This window comes from Bolinopsis microptera, chromosome 7 (genome assembly GCF_026151205.1).
Source record: "Bolinopsis microptera isolate Bmic1 chromosome 7, MBARI_Bmic_1.0, whole genome shotgun sequence".
NCBI lineage: Eukaryota > Metazoa > Ctenophora > Tentaculata > Lobata > Bolinopsidae > Bolinopsis > Bolinopsis microptera.
This window is the reverse complement of record NC_087078.1, coordinates 18,391,339-18,412,628: the sequence shown is the minus strand read 5'-3', so window position 1 is coordinate 18,412,628 and position 21,290 is coordinate 18,391,339. Positions and strand designations below refer to the sequence as shown.

The 21,290-nt window shown below is 38.2% G+C and overlaps 2 protein-coding genes across 3 annotated transcripts in view; both read left to right on the top strand.

Moving 5' to 3' along the window:
- The first annotated feature begins 2,169 nt into the window (after window positions 1-2,169).
- LOC134818300 (tektin-1-like) overlaps window positions 2,170-21,290 on the top strand; it is a 70,986-nt gene continuing 51,865 nt past the window's right edge. For both annotated transcript variants that reach the window (XM_063827799.1, XM_063827800.1), the window contains exon 1: window positions 2,170-2,180. The gene's annotated coding sequence lies outside the window, so the exon portion shown is untranslated. The remainder of the gene's footprint in view (window positions 2,181-21,290) is intronic.
- On the top strand, window positions 18,936-19,757 carry LOC134818783 (uncharacterized). The gene has a single exon (XM_063828427.1). The coding sequence runs from the start codon at window positions 18,936-18,938 to the stop codon at window positions 19,755-19,757; it is 822 nt and encodes a 273-aa protein (XP_063684497.1).

The window sequence follows — 21,290 nt, the reverse complement described above, 5'->3', positions numbered from 1 at the left end:
GTTTTGTGTAAACCGAATCCAATTGAGATTAGTGACAAGGATAAGGACCCAAGTGCCTGTACAGCACTTTACTGAGTGACGCGCTTGTTTCACAATCACATCTTGTGTCCCCTTCGGAGGTCGCGTGCTACTGCAAACGAGAGGGCTCTTGTTAAAGCAATCCCGCTTCCTATCCATCAGATTTTTAGATACATGGGCCGTTATATTTGACCCTGTACTCTACGTACCAGTAAACTTCACGTTGAAAACTCACTAGTTTCATTTTGATACACGTTGTAACCCTTTTTCGCGCGAAATTTATTAACGTCTGGGCTATAAACTATAAACTTTTATAGCACGATTTAATTTAAAATAATTTTAATTTTTGTTTTACATTTTAAAATAAAAATTCTGAACAAATAAATAAATAAAAAAATAGCATATAATAGTTTTAAATTGATGTCGTATATTTTTGATTAACGGGTGATACTCGTCAAATATTTGTTCCAACTCGGCGCTTACCTGGGGACCTCAGGCTATTATGTTCATAAAAATAATAAACCGAAAACATAAACAAAAACATTAATACCGAATAGAGATTCGGCGGAATGACAGGCTGAGCGCGGCCCAGTTAACTCGGCGCGCGTCCTAGTAGGTTAAATAAACCTAAAAATTTTTGACAAATTATTGAGATCCGAAATATTCGAAATCAAAAAATGTTTAGAGGCTTGTATCAAAAATTTCGCTCCTACTAAATCGCTCGCCCAAATTTTAAGAAAATTCTTGTGAAATGGCCCTTTGGGTATGAAATTGATCTGGATCGGTGTATTTTTGGACGCTGATTCCGAATCACCCCCCATGACGTAGGGTAAAAATGCTTCCCTGGAGAGTTATGGGCAAAAAACCGTTTTGGTCACGTGACAGGCTAGTAAAACATGAATTCGATTGTTTAGGGCTCGGGTTACGGTTAGGGTTACCTGAGGACCCCAGGCTATTATGTTCATTAACATAGCCTGGTGAGACTGAACCCTCTAATACGCGCAGGTCTCTCGGACGGGCGCGTTTTTGCGCGTGGAATGCTGAGCGCGCAAAATATATGTTTTGTAATGATAATCGCATATCGGTAGACCTTTTAAAAGCAGTATGTGACAGAGTGGCAACAAGCCGACAAGCGACATTTTGTAAGTTACAAGTGCGGTAGCGTGATGATACTTTATGAAGTTTCTCATTTGGTTTGGTCAATTTGCAATTGCAATCCCGAACTTTGACGGATCAAAGGTTTCATGATGGTATAACTAGTATTACTATTACTTAATTGTTAATGATCACACGACAACTCGCCTAGCATTCCACACCAAAAACGCGACCAATGTCATTCCACCATATTATATATCAATCGTGTTAAAGAACACAAAAGCCGGAGGTCTAAAGGTTAATACAATCAAGTGGAAAAAGGTGGTAGACATATCACAGAATTTATGTCAACTTTCATATTTTAATCATTTTATTACATAATTTAAAGATCATATTCTAATAATTTTATTACATAATTTAAAGAGAACGGTTAATAATGGAGTCATTCGTAAACTATTGACAAATAGCTATTCACGAGAGTGCACAGTTGTCAGTGCTATAGCCAGTACCATTACCAAATACACAAATCACTCAGAATATTTTCAGCTTTAAACTTACCCGGGGACCCCGGGCTTTGAGTTCTCAAACACAGTAGTTATATTAATATTAGATTTTAGTAAATATGCTTGATTCATGACTGATACGTGTATGAAAACCTAAAACGGGGTCCCCAGGTACTCAATCGATTAGATATGTAAAAGATTCCGATACGAGGGATTATCATACCTCATGCTAGCTATGCATTTTCGTATGATACAGAATGACATTAACTGCGGAGCACCGTACTGAGTTTCTACAACAAGGTCTACACTAAACTGAAACAGTAAACATGTGAAGATGATTGATCACTCAGTACTCGACCAACTGCACGTAGCCTACTTTAACACGTACTACTTCAAGTAGTCCTTAGAGACTATTAAAAATCTAAACCCAAATTAGAGTGTAGAACGTATGTTGAAAACCCTTACCCGTACGACTACGACAAATTATACCAACATCCTTATTTGGTCATACTATCTGGTCATTATAAAGAGGTTCATAAAAGGAAAATATATCCAAATAATTTGTTATCAATTAAGATAATTTTACGTTCAAGGCTCAAAGAGTTTGTTGGCCTATTCTTGCTGCAAGGAGAGCTCGTCGCTCTAGAGGTAGGTCTTTATCAAACAAGGATTGTGGGACGAGCTTTTCAGTCAGGTCCATGTTTGCCTCTTCAGGACTGCCGTGGTGATGGCTGATACTATGTCCACACTCTTGTACCTTTGAAGACTCTGTAACAAACGGGTGTCGGCGGAGGCTGTAGATTCAAGGAAAGGAGCGCTGAACCAAGCTCTCAAATAAACGAAGACAACAAAGTGAGCCATCTTCTGCACGTTTCTCTTCTTTGTACAGTGAATTGGTATCTAGTGAAGAAAAGCCATCTTCATAATGTAGAATGTAGATGGACTTAGCCATCCATCTGGCATGGTGGTCAGCTCCAGGTCTTTGTATCTGGAAGACGTATCCTTTCTTCATATCTATGCTTTCTCTATGGATTAGTTTAGCAAGCTCTAGGAATTCCTTGTAATGTTCTGGGCTGGTTGTTGAGTTGACGGATGTGATTAATAAAGGATAGAATATCTCCTACGTCGTTCTTTTAGCGCGTAGAGATATCGGGAAGGACGATGTTCTGCAGATCGAGAATCGAGATCTTCCCAGGAGGTCTTCATGATCTTGAAGAGGGTTACTTCGAGTGATATTGTGTCACCGAACAGTTGCTTGGAGGCAGATCCTCTTACAAGCTCCGCCTTCAGGACGTGATGTCTGCAGGCTATCCAGAGGATCTGTCGATTGAGGACCTGCTGAAGAGAAGTACATGCTCTTTTGTGAACTCCAGTATTGGATGATGTCGTATCAAATCCAACGGCTATTATTTTATCTGCTAAGTCCGGTCGTCGAGAATCTTCTTCACTTTGTCTGCTTCGTCCTAGTCCTTTTAGACTGAAGAGTAACTAGTCGTACAGATTGCGAGTATCTTGTTCTCCTCCTCTTGTACTAGGACCATAGCCAGTCTGTTTACTTTACTAAACCCTCCGAGGTCTGTTTTCGACAAAATTTATCTGTCTGACATCAGAGGTAAAGTCTCTTTTTATCTTTGCTGCTTACTCTGATCGGACTGTGACAACGTTCAGTGGACTTTGAGAGGGAAAACTGCTTCATATCCCCGTGTCTCCACTGAGCAGTGAGATGCAGTGTCTCCTCAAACCGTCACTGAGGGAAAGAAAATAAGCTACTACGTGTGAAAATGAGGGGAAAATGTTCAACTTCTATCATGAAATTACCAAATTAACAAATCTGATTCATTTCTAATCAAAGATGAATATGCAAGGCGGCTTTTAGTTTTAACAACCAGGGTTTAAGCCAGGAAGGATAGTTTTATTTTAAAATAATGTATAGTGTATACCTGATTTTTAGAGATACAACTGCAGCCAAGACTGATATCAAGACGATTGAACTCCGCAAATTTCTGGCTAGAAATAGATCATCTTTCATTATTGTAGATCACCTCCTGAAAAATAGGCGTGCGTTTAGAAATCTATTTAGAATTTATAAGCTAAGTCTTATAATATTCCAGTTACATGGGATGAGTTGCATGGGTACAAATTGTCGGAAAAGTGATTGATTACGTAATATAAAGTGGTTATGTAATATACAAACAAACATAACCACAAATTCATGGGATAAGTGCGTGGCTGTATTAATTGACGTTGAATGATCCATGTTACGTGTCATATGGAATGTGGTATCTTGAAAATTCCCAACACGTTTGGGATGTAAAATAAACTGTGTCCTTAACAGTGAACATTCTTTTTAAATTTTTGACGGAAATTACCAGTAAGTGAAGAAAAAATAAAACATTGTAACCCAAATATCAACTACCGTCTTCAACCGGCGAAGTTTTCTTTCTCTTAGTAGGGGTGAGCGATTGAAGGGGTGATAGAGGTGGTAGCGTAACTAAGTCTAAAGGGTCGATCACTTTACCGTCTGTACGCGACAATTCACGTAACGTACTTAAATAATAGTTATTGATACGGTATTGTGTCGAATGATTTAGGGACAGTTCACATATTACGTAATTAGGTTATCACTATTGGCCAATTCTTACACCTCCCCACCCCCACTACGTTATCAATTTTACAGATAGTATAGCTATTGTTATGTGTCATAATAACACTAGCGTAATCTAAATCATTTGATGATTTGAAACCCCCGCCCTACCCCATCGGCTGATCGGCACGCCCGAGAGCGCGGTAAAATATAGAAATATATGCTGAAGTGAGTGTGGTTTATATAAAACTTTCGGATACATTTTATGAATGAATTTGTGCGTGACTATAAAATTATGGCATGACTAGAGCCGCGCGCACGTGCCAGCTACCACACATTTGAAACTTATTCTTACAATAACACTAATTACAGTGGAATGTGTAATGTCAAATGGGAGCGGTGTGTACAGATCTGAGTGTAGCCGTGTGTACGGAGGAGTTGTAAGTGTCATCTAAGAAGATAATATGCCATTATTCCGTTTTATTAATATTACAGTATCTGGCGACTGGCTGGCCGATGGTGCTGTGTATCTTTTGGAAGGACAATACAAGGTCAGCAATATAAAGTATATCCCCGGGTCAAAATCGGAAAAATCCTATATTTTAATTATGATATACTTTAATATACCTACAATTAGAATATTTATATTCTTCGTTAAGATTTACATGATGAACTATATTTTTCGCTTAGATTCGCAAGATAAGCCTGTTTTAGGACTAGTACATGGATTTACATCCAAATTGGTCAAAAATTGGCTGAGTTATGAGCTTTAAAAAATATGCCCACATTTGGGCATACGATTTTGCCCAAATTTGCTTTTGCCTAAATTCGATCAAACTTCAATATTTTTTAATGAGACTAACTCTATGTGAAAGATATACCTCAGTGTTCGTTGAATATAGTGAATACTAAATAAAAAGACCTCTATGAAAAAAATTGGGAAAATTGCACATAATATCTCGGTTCGGAATACTAGCCAAAATTATGACTTTATTAAAATTGAAATAACTCTATCAGTTTTCAATAGAGGGGTTAGAGGATGGTATTAAACTAAAAGTATAACAGCTAGGCTGTAATAATATCCAAGATTGTCAGAAAATATCGTCTAATCAAGCCAGAAAAGTTTGGTAACTTATCGACTATCGAGTAATCGCACGTACGACAGATTTCTCGTTTAATTTCTCACCAAAAACTTCAGCAGCTTTTTTTCTCATCGTCAGATTCACTTATTCCATACGTAATGACCCTCCTGCTTCTATATCGTCCTCTTCAGCTTCTGTCTTTACTGCTCTCTCCGCGGCCATCTGTAAATGGGGGGTTGTAAAAAGATAAAAAATGTAGTATACAGTTTTCAGCCAATCAGAAGACAGAATGAATCAAACGGTTTTTCTTTCCAAACTGATCGCTTGTTCAGGTTAGACGATACGATATTTCAGTGGCCTTTTACTCCCAAGTTATAGACATATTTCATTAAAAACACTGTTTGTGGCTCTCGCAAGCTGATCTGCAAATTTTATAGCAAACTTAATATTGTGATAGTGAATATTTTACCTTGAGCGGGCCCGTCACAGTTGACAAAAAGAAGTATCTCGACGAGGGAGCTGGGAGAGATAGAACTTAGCTAAAATGATAGGGAAAGGGTTAAACAAAGTTTTGAAAACATTAAAAACGAAATAAGCAGCATTAATAACAAACATGATGAGCCATAATCAGAGTAACACACCACGTAACCAATTGCCATGGTTACGCGCAAGTTGAAGTAACACAGTTACGATAGATATTGATATAATTTCATAAATATAGCCGAAAAGACAGACAAGTAAGTATTTTAGTTGAGGTTATGATATGTTAAAGAGTAAAAGGTTTTGCAATTCAACTGGCTGCCAAAATCAGCGGTCAATCCAAAGATAGATTTTAGTGACGATCGTATAATAAACAACATCGTCACTAAAATCTCATTATATGTAACTACTGACAGTTCTGCCCGACAGTTCCACCCAATCTAGATCAATTGCTTCCATGGGATGATGCGACGAATCAAAACAAAGTTTTAAAAACAACCTTTCGTTGGTTGTACGTAAATCCGGACCTCTGTCAAGGAGCTGGTCGGATCCACACTTGCCGGTGTAGTTAGGGAGGGTATGTAATGGCGTGGGATTAGTTTAGTAAAAGCAATTTGACTTCAAGAATCACTAGTTGGAAGCCTAAACTAAAGGATTTTTATAGGTGGCAATTTTTATTTTGGCGGGAACACCCATATACGGGCCACGCCCTTTTTCAGGGTTTCGCGGTCACTCGAATTTTTGTATTTCAGCCCAGGAAGGTCTTAAAGACTATTCCGATACACCAAAATGTGCCTAATAGCCACATTTATATACAACTTATGAAGCAACATATACCTTAAAATGCTTCGTTTCGGAAATATGGCCGAAAAACGGTTTTTGGCTTGACGCAGTTCATAATTTCCGTGATTTTTGGCATTTCCGCCTAGGAAGGTCGTAGAGACTATTCTGATACACTAAAATGTACATAATGGCCACATTTATATACAACTTATAAAGCAACATATACCCTAAAAGACTTATTTTCGGAAATGTGGCTGAAAAACGGATTTTTGCCGAGCGAACAATGACAATATTCACAAATGGGCTATTGGACTGTTAACTAGAAAGGTCTTAAAGACTCATGAGCAACACAACATTTGTAAGATTACTCACTTTCTTCCAGAAAAACCTACAAAAATTGGAGATTGATCTACTTTATTGGGCATCTCTCATAATGGGCCAGGCCAGCAGCATATTTGTGTCTTACGAAAGGGCAATTTTTCAAAATTACGGTTTCTTTAGTAAAGGTGAATGGGTCAGTTGCTAACAGCAAATTGTTCGCAATTACCGACTCCTGCACATCATACTATACTCAAAAACGCTCACTTTAGGAGTCATTAATAAATAACTACTACATGATTTGTGAAAACTCCAACAATTTTTCCTTGGCACCAATTTAGCCAAAATGTAATGACCAAAATTCAACTTTTGATTTATTCATTCCATGAAACCATTATATGTACTAAGAATACGGGACCTAAAATAACTCGGCACTGGATCCGGGCCAGATTGTCGCTTGACCACTGACCAGTACCCCACTTTATAATTATAATTGACTTCACTGCCTCGACCAATATTGGTCTGTAATCCCTGGATTGAGATCTGTTGGCTGCAGTTTAATTTAGCTCATTTACCATAATAGTAATACCGCAGTGGTTTGGTTTGCATAGATTTTCCCATTGTATGATAATGTCTTAATGTGTGTCATTCCTTCGTTTTTTAATCAAGTGGTTACTGGCTAGCTCTTTTTTATTACAGCTGCCTCGAGATCTTATCTAGGGCACAATACATTAGTACTAGAACATTAGAACTGTAATTCTAGAACTTCAGATTAAGATTACTTGGCCGAATGGCAGGGTTCGATATTCGACTCTAAAACGCTCAGTTTAGGAGTGATTAGTAGATAACTACTGCATGATATGCGAAAACTCCAACTAGACAAGGATCATTCTTAATCAAAGTGTTCCTCGACTTGTACTTAAGTCTTGTAACCTACTGGAGTTTGGGCCACTGAATCGAATACGACCTGATATTAATTTTAGGATGTCGGGAAATTCATTAAGATTTTTGTTCTTTGGTTTTTCAATTGTGCTACAAATCCGAGTTTGAGTTGATAACACCGAATTTCTTGTTTGACTCTCAAAGAGAAGAACCAAGGCTTAGGTTCCTCTTTTTGGCTCTGAGATCCAACTTTAAGATCGGACTTCGGAGATCCTCGCGTCATAGATCATGTAAGTGTAACATCAGTACCGTAGATCAGACTTTTGCTTGATATTGGACCTATAAATCTAATTATATATTCGAAACGGGATGTAACCAAGGTTAATTTAGATAAGATATACCAGCTTTCGGGGTTACAAGACCCCACGAAAGGCAGGCAGAGCATCCTAAATCCTCATGCTATCCTCACGTTGACCATCTAGGTCCAGACTACAGCCTCTCATTAAAAAACAGCTATTAGGCCCGAGATCCGTCCCTTGTCCCGTAGTGTCCCGTCAGTAAGAGATCGTTCAGATTTTGGTCATTTAGACCCCTCCCCGCTCTAAAATCCACTTTACCCAAAGCTGGAAAAATTTCACATGTGAAACCTAAATAGCTAAATCAGCATCTTGAGACCTTCTATTATATAAACCCCGTGATCCTACTATAAGCTTATAACTTATAAGGCATTGCATGCCGAAATTAAGATTCACCTCAACTGGTAATATGAACCTGGTATGTTACCTGAATGTCCTCAGTCAAATCTCGAACCCTGCTAATGCTATTCTGCCAAGTAACCTTAATCTGAGGTTCTAGAATTACAGTTCCAATGTTCTAGTATTTGTGCCCATGCCCCAGATAAGATCTCGAGGCAGCTCACAGCTGAAATAACAGAAGAAATAGCCAGTCACCACTTGATTAAAAAACGAGGGAATGACACACATTATCATACGATGGGAAAATCTATGCGACTAAAAAAAAGAATATGGGGTCATTCTGAAGTGGGAACCAAACCACTGCGGTATTATAGGAAATTAGCTAAATTAAACTGCGGCCAACAGATCTCAATCCAGGAATTACAGACCAATATTGGTCGAGGCAGCGAAATCAATCATAATTATAAAGTGGGGTACTGGTCAGCGGTCAAGCAACAATCTGGCCCGGATCTAGTGCCGATTTATTTTAGGTCCGGTATTCTTGGCACATATATCATGGTTTCATGGCATGAATAAATAAAAATTTGAAGTTGAATTTTGGTCTGGCACGTCACACATTTTATTTAAATTGGTGCCAAGGAAAAATTGTTGGAGTTTTCACAAATCATGTAGTAGTTATTTATTAACGACTCCTAAAGTGAGCGTTTTTGAGTATATGATGTGCATGAGTCGGCAATTGCGAACAATTTGCTGTTAGCAACTGACCCATTGAACTTTACTGAAGAAACAGTAATTTTGAAAAATTGCCCTTTCGTAAGACAAAAATATGCTGCTGGCCTGGCCCATTAAGAGAGATGCCCAATAAAGTAGATCATTCTCCAATTTTTGTAGGTGTTTTTGGACACAAAGTGAGTCATCTTACATCTTGTGACAAATGTTGTGTTGCTCATGAGTCTTTAAGACCTTTCTAGTTAACAGTCCAATAGCCCATTTGTGAATATTGTCATTGTTCGCTCGGCAAAAATCCGTTTTTCAGCCACATTTCCGAAAATAAGTCTTTTAGGGTATATGTTGCTTTATAAGTTGTATATAAATGTGGCCATTATGTACATTTTAGTGTATCAGAATAGTCTCTACGACCTTCCTAGGTGGAAATGCCAAAAATCACGGAAATTATGAACTGCGTCAAGCCAAAAACCGTTTTTCGGCCATATTTCCGAAACGAAGCATTTTAAGGTATATGTTGCTTCATAAGTTGTATGTGGCTATTAGGCAGATTTTGGTGTATCGGAATAGTCTTTAAGACCTTCCTGGGCTGAAATACAAAAATTCGAGTGACCGCGAAACCCTGAAAAAGGGCGTGGCCCGTATATGGGTGTTCCCGCCAAAATAAAAATTGCCACCTATAAAAATCCTTTAGTTTAGGCTTCCAACTAGTGATTCTTGAAGTCAAATTGCTTTTACTAAACTAATCCCACGCCATTGATATTCCTGACATATCCTCCCTAACTAGTGAGGAACAATTACTGAAAACTGTCATGATATTTCACTTTCACTGCTTTTTACTAAAAAATGGCTTAATTTGCATGATTTTAATCCCATCCACCCTATTGTTACTAGTAACATAGATTACTATTGAAATTATAGGTAGAGTGAATGGGTTCAGCCACAGACCTCAAATTACATTGCCCGTATGCATGGAAACGAGTCATCTTTAAGCAATTCTAAGTAGTTTTGTATGTATCATCGCGTCTGGATCTGTCAGCATTGATTTACTTTAGCATATTATGACGTTTATACTTGTCCGGCTAAACACGGCTTTGTATAGATACGATAGGAAGTCTGTCTCATTAGGAAGAACTAATAAGAATTATTAAGAACTCATGCAGACAATTTTTAGAAGTGCAGCAACGTGTGTCAAGGTGTGCTACAAATAGAAATTATCATTGTCAGGTATGTTACAGCAGCTTCCTGTCTTTTAGCTTTATTTTCTAAGAATTGCTACGATGTTGCTAGGGGACCACTATGGCGTTACAAAAGGTGTTGCTGTGGCGTTGCTAAGGTACCCTTCAGCTCTGTTCAGACCATAAGTTGCTTTTAAAAGGTCAAATAAATATACTCATGGGTTTACTTTTAGGAAGTTTCTGGAGTCAAAGAAATAACAACACAGATTTTGGCTGAATTTGCTTGAACTTATTCAAAACAATATATTTCGGCGTCCGGACTCTACGGCTTGAGACTCTCTTAAATGCACTCGCTGTTTACATTTGAAAGTTTGCATGATATTAACGACCCAGGAATATCTATAATGTATAGTACAGTATGACTATCGTTTTCAGATAAGTTCAACCCGCTATGTGTTCAAATCAGTGTTTCATTTCATCGGCTGTATCATAGGTCAAGATAAATATTTCTTGATGTGATAAAAGCTTACTTTCGAAGAACATTTCCTGTAACCATGGGCACCCTAATTTTATATGGAATTCTATCTATTTTGATCGAAAATATTAAACAAATATTTCCCGCCGTAGAGTCCTAGTTTCTACTGCGCCGCCGTAGAGTCTTACGCCGTTGAGTCTCACACCCTATAAGAGTACCGGTAACCGGTACCATCGTTTAGATGGATACAGGCACCCTGGGGATCTCCAAATAATATGTAGATGGCTGAAATCATTGGATGATGATTAATCACTCTACACTCGACTGTCACGTGACTTTTGAAACCTGTTCTCTAGGTGGCCATGAATAACCCTATAATCTGATTCCAACCCTAATCCAACCCAATCTCTAACAAAAGCATATGCCAAAACCCTAACCCTTTAGAACGAGATATTTGACCAATTTCCTTATATAATGGACATATCACGTGATCAAGACAGCTATTCGCCCATATCTCGCCAGGGGAGCATTTTAATGTCATGAGGGGTGATTCGGAATCAGCGTTCCAACTGTCGGGGGGCTTTTTAGAAAAATCTTGAAGGTCGACTGTAGAGTGATTTAGCACGCTCGGCAACCATTCACCCTACATATATTGTCAATAATAATAAACATTCATCAGTAGTTATAGGGTGTTAGAGATCATAATGATACAAATTAAACCATTTTTTGATTAAACAAAGCAAAAAAAACGGCCCTTCGTAAACAGGCGGGGAAGTGAGTGATTTGAACAAAGTTACCGTACCATAAGTCGAAAACTAAAAGTGATGGCAAATCCTCGAAAGAGGTGTTTGATCACCAAACACTGTGCAGATATTAGGAAAATATATTATTATTATCTGTATCAGGTATTCTTATAAACCAGAGGGCAATGAGATCTGGCGTCTCTTGATTCTCTATAGCGGTTTTCGACTAATAGTTACTGTTAAAAAAGAACAACGAAGGACCACTAAATAAATGAAGTAATGTGCACGCCAGTAAATGATATCCCTCACCTTCTTCCTGGGTCAGGGGTCTGTTGCCATAGCAACGAGGGAAGAAGAGCGGCAGCGGTTAGGGTGGGTTTTGCAATGGTTAATGATGAGCCGCGCGCACGTGCCAGCTACCACACATTTGAAAATTATTCTTACAGTAACGCTATAAATTACAGTGGAATGTGTAATGTCAAATGGGAGCGGTGTGTACAGATCTGAGTGTAGCCGTGTGTACGGAGGAGCTGTATTAAGTGTCATCTAAGAAGATAATATGCCATTATTCCGTATTATTAATATTACAGTATTTGGCGACTGGCTGGCCGATGGTGCTGTGTATCTTTTGGAAGGGCAATACAAGGTCAGCAATATAACTTTGTATGGTAGCCTACCAAGCTTGTCAAACAAGCAACGAAGCAGGAGATTAGAAATGGCGGGACACTGCATTAAACATCCTGAGCTACTTGCCAGTGAATTAGTGCAGTGTTATGGGATCTTAACATAGGATATTAACGACCCGGGAATATCTATAATGTATAGTACAGTATGACTATCGTTTTCAGATAAGTTCAACCCGCTTATATGTGTTCAAATCAGTGTTTCATTTCATCGGCTGTATCATAGGTCAAGATAAATATTTCTTGATGTGATAAAAGCTTACTTTCGAAGAACATTTCCTGTAACCATGGGCACCCTAATTTTATATGGAATTCTATCTATTTTGATCGAAAATATTAAACAAATATTTCCCGCCGTAGAGTCCTAGTTTCTACTGCGCCGCCGTAGAGTCTTACGCCGTTGAGTCTCACACCCTATAAGAGTACCGGTAACCGGTACCATCGTTTAGATGGATACAGGCACCCTGGGGATCTCCAAATAATATGTAGATGGCTGAAATCATTGGATGATGATTAATCACTCTACACTCGACTGTCACGTGACTTTTGAAACCTGTTTTCTAGGTGGCCATGAATAACCCTATAATCTGATTCCAACCCTAATCCAACCCAATCTCTAACAAAAGCATATGCCAAAACCCTAACCCTTTAGAACGAGATATTTGAACAATTTCATTATTAAATGGACATATCACGTGATCAAGACAGCTATTCGCCAATATCTCGCCAGGGGAGCATTTTAATGTCATGAAGGGTGATTCGGAATCAGCGTTCCAACTGTCGGGGGGCTTTTTATAAAAATCTTGAAGGTTGACTGTAGAGTGATTTAGCACGCTCGGCAACCATTCACCCTACATATATTGTCAATAATAATAAACATTCATCAGTAGTTATAGGGTGTTAGAGATCATAATGATACAAATTAAACCATTTTTTGATTAAACAAAGCAAAAAAACGGCCCTTCGTAAACAGGCGGGGAAGTGAGTGATTTGAACAAAGTTACCGTACCATAAGTCGAAAACTAAAAGTGATGGCAAATCCTCGAAAGAGGTGTTTGATCACCAAACACTGTGCAGATATTTGGAAAATATATTATTATTATCTGTATCAGGTATTCTTATAAACCAGAGGGCAATGAGATCTGGCGTCTCTTGATTCTCTATAGCGGTTTTCGACTAATAGTTACTGTTAACAATGTAGGGTCAGTGAATAATAAGTCTTAAATTCTTAAAAATTGATCGGGAAATTAAATATTTATCTTAGATTACATAACATTTTCGTAGACTAAAATATTTTAAAGATACCTTAGTATTACTGTAAATTGATCAAAATGTCCTCGCCTACTAGTTTGCCTGGGAAACAGGCTGGGACTGTCATCGAACTGCGGGCGAAACGGCCGTTTTCGTGGAGTGAAAATACTAAAACATGCCGTGAAATGGTACAAAAACTAAGGTTTTTGTTTTCTGTTTCGACCCAGCCGTCTATAAGCTCGTTGACAGTCTCAGCTATTTTTTGTATCACGTGAAAGTTGCATCCTGGGAATTGGATTTTGAACGTGGTCGGGACAGATTATCCCGGTATGGACCGGTTTGGTTTCCTAAGTGATTTAGGGTTTAGGAATTTTCTAGTTATTTGTCGAAATAGAAGATTAGAAAAGATATCTTTGGATTTCTGTACATGACTACTTTCACTATTGATTTTTTGCAAACCTCGAAATTAAAAGCCTATTAGTTGTTCTGTAGATAGATCTACAGAACAACTAATAGGCTTTTAATTTATCTAATGATTCCAAGTTTACTCCCGTTTAATTCTCCACATGAACTAGTGAGTTAATTGGTTCATAGTTATGAATCGTCAAATACTCGTGAAATATCCGTGTAGTGGAGCATTTGGACAGGGCCATTTACTTTGTACTCAGGTCACAACAGAGATATTTTAGAGGTTCATCGGCTCACTCTTGAGTGTCGTTCATGTAGAATCATTTTATAGACCAGCTTGTGTTTTGGTCAAATCTATGAATCTGAGTGCACGTATTTCCATAATACTCTCGAGCCCTTAATTCGAGGGGATTTCCCTCCCACTCTAATGTAGCCGTCCAGCTCGTAATAACAAACTCATGACGAAACATTAGCTAATAATGGAATTAAATAAATTAGCAAACACCTAGACCCCTAGACGATCAGGGCCAAGCAGCCAGGGCTGCGCTACAACAAAGAACAACGAAGGACCACTAAATAACTGAAGTAATGTGCACGCCAGTAAACGATATCCCTCACCTTCTTCCTGGGTCAGGGGTCTGTTGCCATAGCAACGAGGGAAGAAGAGCGGCAGCGGTTAGGGTGGGTTTTGCAATGGTTAATGATTTTACCGAAGTTTGCTAAAAACGTCGGTGAATAGTATTAGTATTCTATGTCATAAACAGCCAATGATCAGCTATAATAGTACGGTTTATTTTACACGGTGACTCGTTCTACTTGAAACTGTCTCGATGGTAACAGAGTTTAAAATGTTCTTACTCTTAGTCTTAGTCTTACAGGAGATCTACACGGTGAATGTAAGTGGGTCTGGGAATCTATGGCGTAAGACTCTACGGTGGAAAACTTTACGGTGGCGCCGTACAAAAACAACAGGTGTAAAAAACAGGACTATTAGGTGGCAAAGTCTATAATCAGGCATGAGATAGTAAGATAAAGAACTTAAGAAATAATGCGAGCAAACAAATGTTATATTTTTTTATCGATATTGATAAATTGGCAGGTGTCCCTCATTAAATTTATGAGTTACAGGAGTTGCAAGAGTGGCAAATTCGAATTCGAAACAATAAATTTGGATTAAACAGTTGTTTGCCTAAAATTTGTGACAAAGAACAGGCAAGGGGATATACAAGGATTTCTAAAGTTATGATATTACACGATATAAATTGTGTCAGTGATCACAAACGCCTGTCCTATCCCAGGTAAATATCAATATATAATCAGGTACTAGATAGTAAGAAATAATGCGAGTTCTCAGCATATATCTCAGAGTCGGTATCACTATCGAAATATATTGTGGATTGTACGACTGAAAGATGAAGTTTATTAAATTCCGAGACAAAATATTTAACGGCAGCTTCCTGAGAACAGAACACGGGGATTTGAAACTTAAAACACACGAGATAGCCGGAACCAGTACAAATGAGTGAAGCTATATTTTAACTAATTATTCTTAGAAGACTGTTTATGGTTTAGTTGACTCTGAGATCAAACCTTCACTACAAGAGGCTTCGTCATAAAAGTAAAAGTTGAAAGTATACGTGATCCGGATGCAATAACAGATATATTTAAGGTTCAAATCATTTTACACCTACGCTAAAAACTTGTCCACCAACACTGTACAAACTACAAAAATATTTGATTGCCAGACGGATAGATAAAGAACGAATTATGAACTATAGACCACAGAATGATCGTTGAATATCATAAAAGAACGGCACAAGTGCACAACACACAAAGGCGATCTGAACTGATATGGAAGTTAGACCTAGGCAAAATTGAAAGAATCGCACTAACTGGGCCGCGCTCAGCCTGTCATTCCGCCTAATCTCTATTAATGAACATAATAGCCTGGGGTCCTCAGGTAAAAGCAAGCACTGATAACAGAAACAAAGAATCATATTTCACTTGTGTTGTTCCGTTGACCAAAACAAGTGCTAACAGACTAGATGGTTGATGAAATAAGCCTCTTGACTCCCATTGTGTGAAATTACTAACACTAGCAGTAACCGGTGTTTCTTTAAGGTGGGGTCAAGAGACATTAGACAATAACACACGGAATTAAAGAGGAATTAAAGAGGAATTAAAGAGGAATTAAAGAGGAATTAAAGAGGAATTAAAGAGGAATTAAACAGGAATTAAACAGGAATTAAACAGGAATTTAAGATGAACTCGTCTTGGCTATACATCAATTAGAAAATGTTATTTATTAAATTTGAGATTTTTACACAAGCCCATTTAGATGAGCTATACAATACTCTGTAAAAGATAACATAATATAGAATGTAATTGTCTGGGAGGATGACTGTAAAATTTGGGAAAAAAAGTATGCTGTGGTTAAACAAAGCACAGATACAAACAGAAACAAATCAAACGTTTGGTTTGATCCACACTACTGATATGTGAGATCAGACACAACAAATTATGACGCTCTCAAAGCATTTCACAATAAAGGATAATGTATATAGATTAACTCCCGATTTCAATTCAGGGAGACTAATCTATTCTTGCAAAAATGTTAAAACAAACTAAATATTTTACAACATCTAGGATTAAGGACAAAGTGACTAATATAGAGTACGAGAACACATGATTTCCATCACAATGCAATCTATTAAATAAGTAATAACTAGGATTAAATATCTTAATCCATCATCAAAGATTGTACAGTATGAATATCAGACCATTAAAGTGTTTTTCTACGATCCAATTCAGAATTTTGACACTAACTGTAAAGGAAAAAGGTGCAGGGCAGAACTAATCTATAGATCACATCTAAGAGATTTCTTTCGATCACAGGCCTTCTTTGAAAACGACAAAAAGTAGCCGGGCCCGAACAGGCAGTCCGAAAGAAATAAAAACTATAACAAACAGACAGTATAATGGTCAACATCAATCTGACATATTTTGTTCCTTCTAGTACCCTGAACCTCTTGATTTGGATTTAAGTAACACGACCTTAGTTCGGAAATTTAATTCAAATGCATAGCATGAGTATATAAAAGAAAATCTTCAGATATAACTGCAAACTGATTGACAAACTAAACCATCCCTCATCAGAGTGGTAGTCATGACAGGACCATGTTACTTTGATATTAAGTAAAGCTAACATCTTTCGCTAGGGTCTTTAAACGAAGTAAATGTCGGGCAGCTAAATATAAACAAGTGTAGACAACTGGACGATTTTTTTAAATGTCGTACGAGCAAGAAAAGGTCATCAAAATATATTTTAACTACAGGAACAACATAAACATGAAGGAGGTACCGATGTAACTGTGTAGTGTGATAACACGAGGTGCAGTGAGCAGCACATCACTGATGACACTCATATCGCTCGATTTTACAATCCAATAATCAAATTTTACAATCTAACTCAGCGCGCGGCTCCTCTAGCTAATACGTTACTTTTCTCCGATTGGCAGTTTGCGTGCACGTGTCTTTTCTGAGGCCCCAATTGGTTCTAAATGATCACGTGAATGCTGGTCACGCGCACATCAACTTCCAATGAGCGTACTGCCATTTTTTCTGAGGCGATGGAGGTCGTAAATCACTCAGCCCGAATATAGATTTGGCGGAATGACAGGCTGAGCGCGGCCCAGTAAGGTTAGGGTTGTGGTAAGGGTTATGGATAGCTTCGGGGTTATGGTTAGGGTTAGGGTTGGGATTAAGGTTTATGTAAAACCGTTTTGTACGGCTGCAAAACCATAAAAACCAAAGTCACGTGAAATTTTTGGGCGAGCGAATTAGTAAAAGCCCTCGCCGAGCTGCGAAGGATTTACATATTTACACATTCATTTGATTGATGATGTCAACCCCTTTTAACGGGTGATACTGATCGTAAAGTATTTGTTTCAAATATCAAGACCGTCGACGAGTCCAACTTGGCGCGCATCTTAGTAGGTCCGGTTATAAACCTACAAAACATTTTCAAATCGTTGCTTTGCGAATTTGGAATTAACAAAGCAACTTCGATGCGAAGTAAAAATGATAGTTTGCGCGGCGTGTCGAAGTCCTCCAACACACTTATAGTTAGCCACTCTATTAAAAAGAAACATAATGACTATCTTCATGGTTTTATCCTTGGAGGACTTTGCCGCTTCGACGCGCCGGGCCGCGCAAACTAGCAAACTAGCATTCTTGCTTCGTCGTCGATCGTTGCTCTGCTTCGCAGAGCAACGATCTCGACGGATTGACATCGTCAATCAAGTTTTATCATTATGTGGTAAAAAACAGTTTATAAATCTTTATTCCACTGAGAAGTTTAAATAGGTTTTAATATATAATAATGTATTTGATAATTCTATTTTTTTTAATTTAAAAATTCAATTAATCATTATATATATAAATTATAAAGTAGTAGTGCAGTAAAAATAGCAGAATTAGATATAAATTTGGAGCCAGTTCTTTAATTTATTGTAGCTTTTATAATGTGTAAAATTTTACGGACGAAATGATCCCAGGGGGGACTCCCAACCCACCGCCTCGGCGGGTAGTTGATACACCTTTCACAAGCAAGAGCCACATTGGTCTACTTGCTGTGAGGTGTATCAGCTACATGGGTTGGGGGTCCCCCCTTTTTCTTTTTTTTGCCAGTTCTTTAAACTGGTTTAATTATACTACTTAAAGGGTGTTTATAAATTTTATTTAGTTTTCTATTGAATTTTTATATAGGGTAATTGTTATATGATGTGTATATTGTTTGAATAATTTTTACTTATATATATAGATGAGATCAGACTAGTGAGATTCCTCCTGAGCAACACCAAGATCAAGGTGCGAGTCAACGACGCTACCTCCCTTGTATTCATCAGCACCAATGGAGGACCCCAAGGTGATAGTGTTTCAGGTCTCTGTTTCACAATCACTCTAGCTGGTGCCTGCTACCACCTGCGTGCCGTGACGCTGCGACCAACCCCCCCTATAAGCCCTAGCGGCATGCCTGAAGAAGATGCATACTCTGATGACATCGACTATCTTGGTGAAGACAAAGATGCTCTAGAAGCCCTCCTCCCTATCGCTACTAAGGTGTTCAAAGAGTGGAATCTGAATATTAATGAATCAAAGACAGAGTTTGTACACGTCTACATAGCTGGGAAAGATGAGGTCATGGATGATGGTAAACCCCTTAGAATGAATGAAGAATGGTGCAGTAGCAAATTGTTGGGTTCTCTGCTAGAAAGTAGGAAAGATGTCACCAGAAGAATCATGTTAGCCAATGTAGCATTCCAGAACTTCAAGAAGGTCTGGTGCCAGAGTAAGATCCCCCTACAGAAGAAGCTGAAGGTCTATGAGGCCCAAGTAGTATCTATCCTCATGTATAACTCTAGTTGCTGGGGAATGCCTAAATCGTACTGGGACAAACTAGATGCATGTCACCGTAACCACCTCAGAAAGATCATGAATGTCAGCTGGCCACGCAGTATGATGTCCAAAGATACCCTCTACAAACAGAGTAACTCTACTCCTATGTCTGAGCGTGCTGAGTTATCTAGGTGGAAGATGCTAGGACACATACTGAGGAGCGACGAAAGATCACCAGCTCAAGCTGCGCTGTGTTTTGCTGTCGAGATGTGTGGTGAAGTTGGTAGACTCGGGGCTCCCAGACGTAACCTCCTGCACCACCTGAAGGTTGACCTCTGGAAGCGCTTCATCTTGCTGGAGTCGTATGATGATATTCTCCATTTGAGAGAACTTGCTAGTGACCGTGGTTATTGGAGTAAATTGTTTAACTTTATACTTGAGTACAAGTCAATTTGATTATTGGGACATATTATTTTACAAAGGATCACGTTTCGGTTCTAAATTATTTTAGGATTGTTGACATTTGTAAGATTGACATGTTTGATAATAATAATAATATATACAGGGTGTACCGTAGAAAGTGTGACTTTTTTCCACTTCTGTAATTTTTTACAAAATCAAACTTCATAGTTATTTTTAACTAAATTTTGTTGGAAATATATTTGAATTAATGATAGTAATAAAAAAAATTGTTAATAATTAAGAATTTGCTCAAAATATCCACCCTTCTTGGCAAGTACGTATTGCAGTCGACTATTTAAATTGTTTATTGCCGAACTAATTTGAATTTTTCCAATCTTCCGGCACTCCCTCCTGATGTTCTGTTTGAGTTCCTCCACTGTTTTTGGGTAAGGGTTGGTGTAAACCTTTGATTTTAAATACCCCCAGAAATAAAAATCGAGAGGATGTATATAAATTTTTTTTTATCTAGACACTTATTTTACTTCGGAGTATTCCAACAGCCATATTGTTACACAAGTGCAACCAGCCAATTACAGGAAGCCGAAGGATTTGTTTTTAGCCAGTGACGGTTAAGGTAGTGTGTACCATACTTTCTTCGCCCGAGACTTTGCTGCAATGTGCAGCTCCTCATTTAACCCTCACACCCGATTTCTCGAGTATTCGGCTGAGTAGACCAGGGGGCTGCATAGACCACTCACGATCCTTAGCTGAATGTCAACGACACTCACCCCACGACCAGGCAGGCAGTGGGATTTGAACCCGCAACCTCACGATTGCAAAGCTGGCTAACCAACTGCGCTACCTGGCCGCAGTTGGTTCAAGCGTTACATTTCAGCCATGCAAAATTACAATGACATATTTTGATATACTAATTGATAAATGGTACTGTAATATAAGTTGCTTAATGTTTAGCCGGATGACAACTAACGAGAAAAATAAACTTGATTACATAATAATTAATTCGGCTGAACCAACACATAGCAAGAGCCACATTAACGTTCGCGTTGGGGCCGTCAACAAAATTACAATGACAATGAAATTAATGATATTGTATTTTATAAATGATAAATGATAAATGTTGGTGGGAAAATATTTTTTATATATTTTTCACATGGTGCGATGATATTTTGTAGACATTTGACGGATGTTACTCGTCTAAATTTCTTCGAAGTAGCGCGCGCCGCTTTCTTCTCTGGCAAGTGCTACGAAGTAGCGCGCGCCGGGCCAGATCATTAACAATGGTCAATGTAGACATGTGTAATGTTTTGATGTCATAATTTGTACTTTACTTTACTTACTTTGACCACCTTCCTTGTGTTGTTGATCAATCTTTACCCAATCTTTGCCCACTCTGTTTATTTCACCGTCTCTACTTGTATGTTGCCCAGATTGTTTGGTATGACTGTTTTGTATTTTCTTAAATAACTTTTATCATCAGGTACTGTTCTGTAGTAAACCTTTTCTATGATTTTTTATTGTATATTGGAGTTTTCAGATTGTTTGCATATTTGGAGTTCTATAGAATTT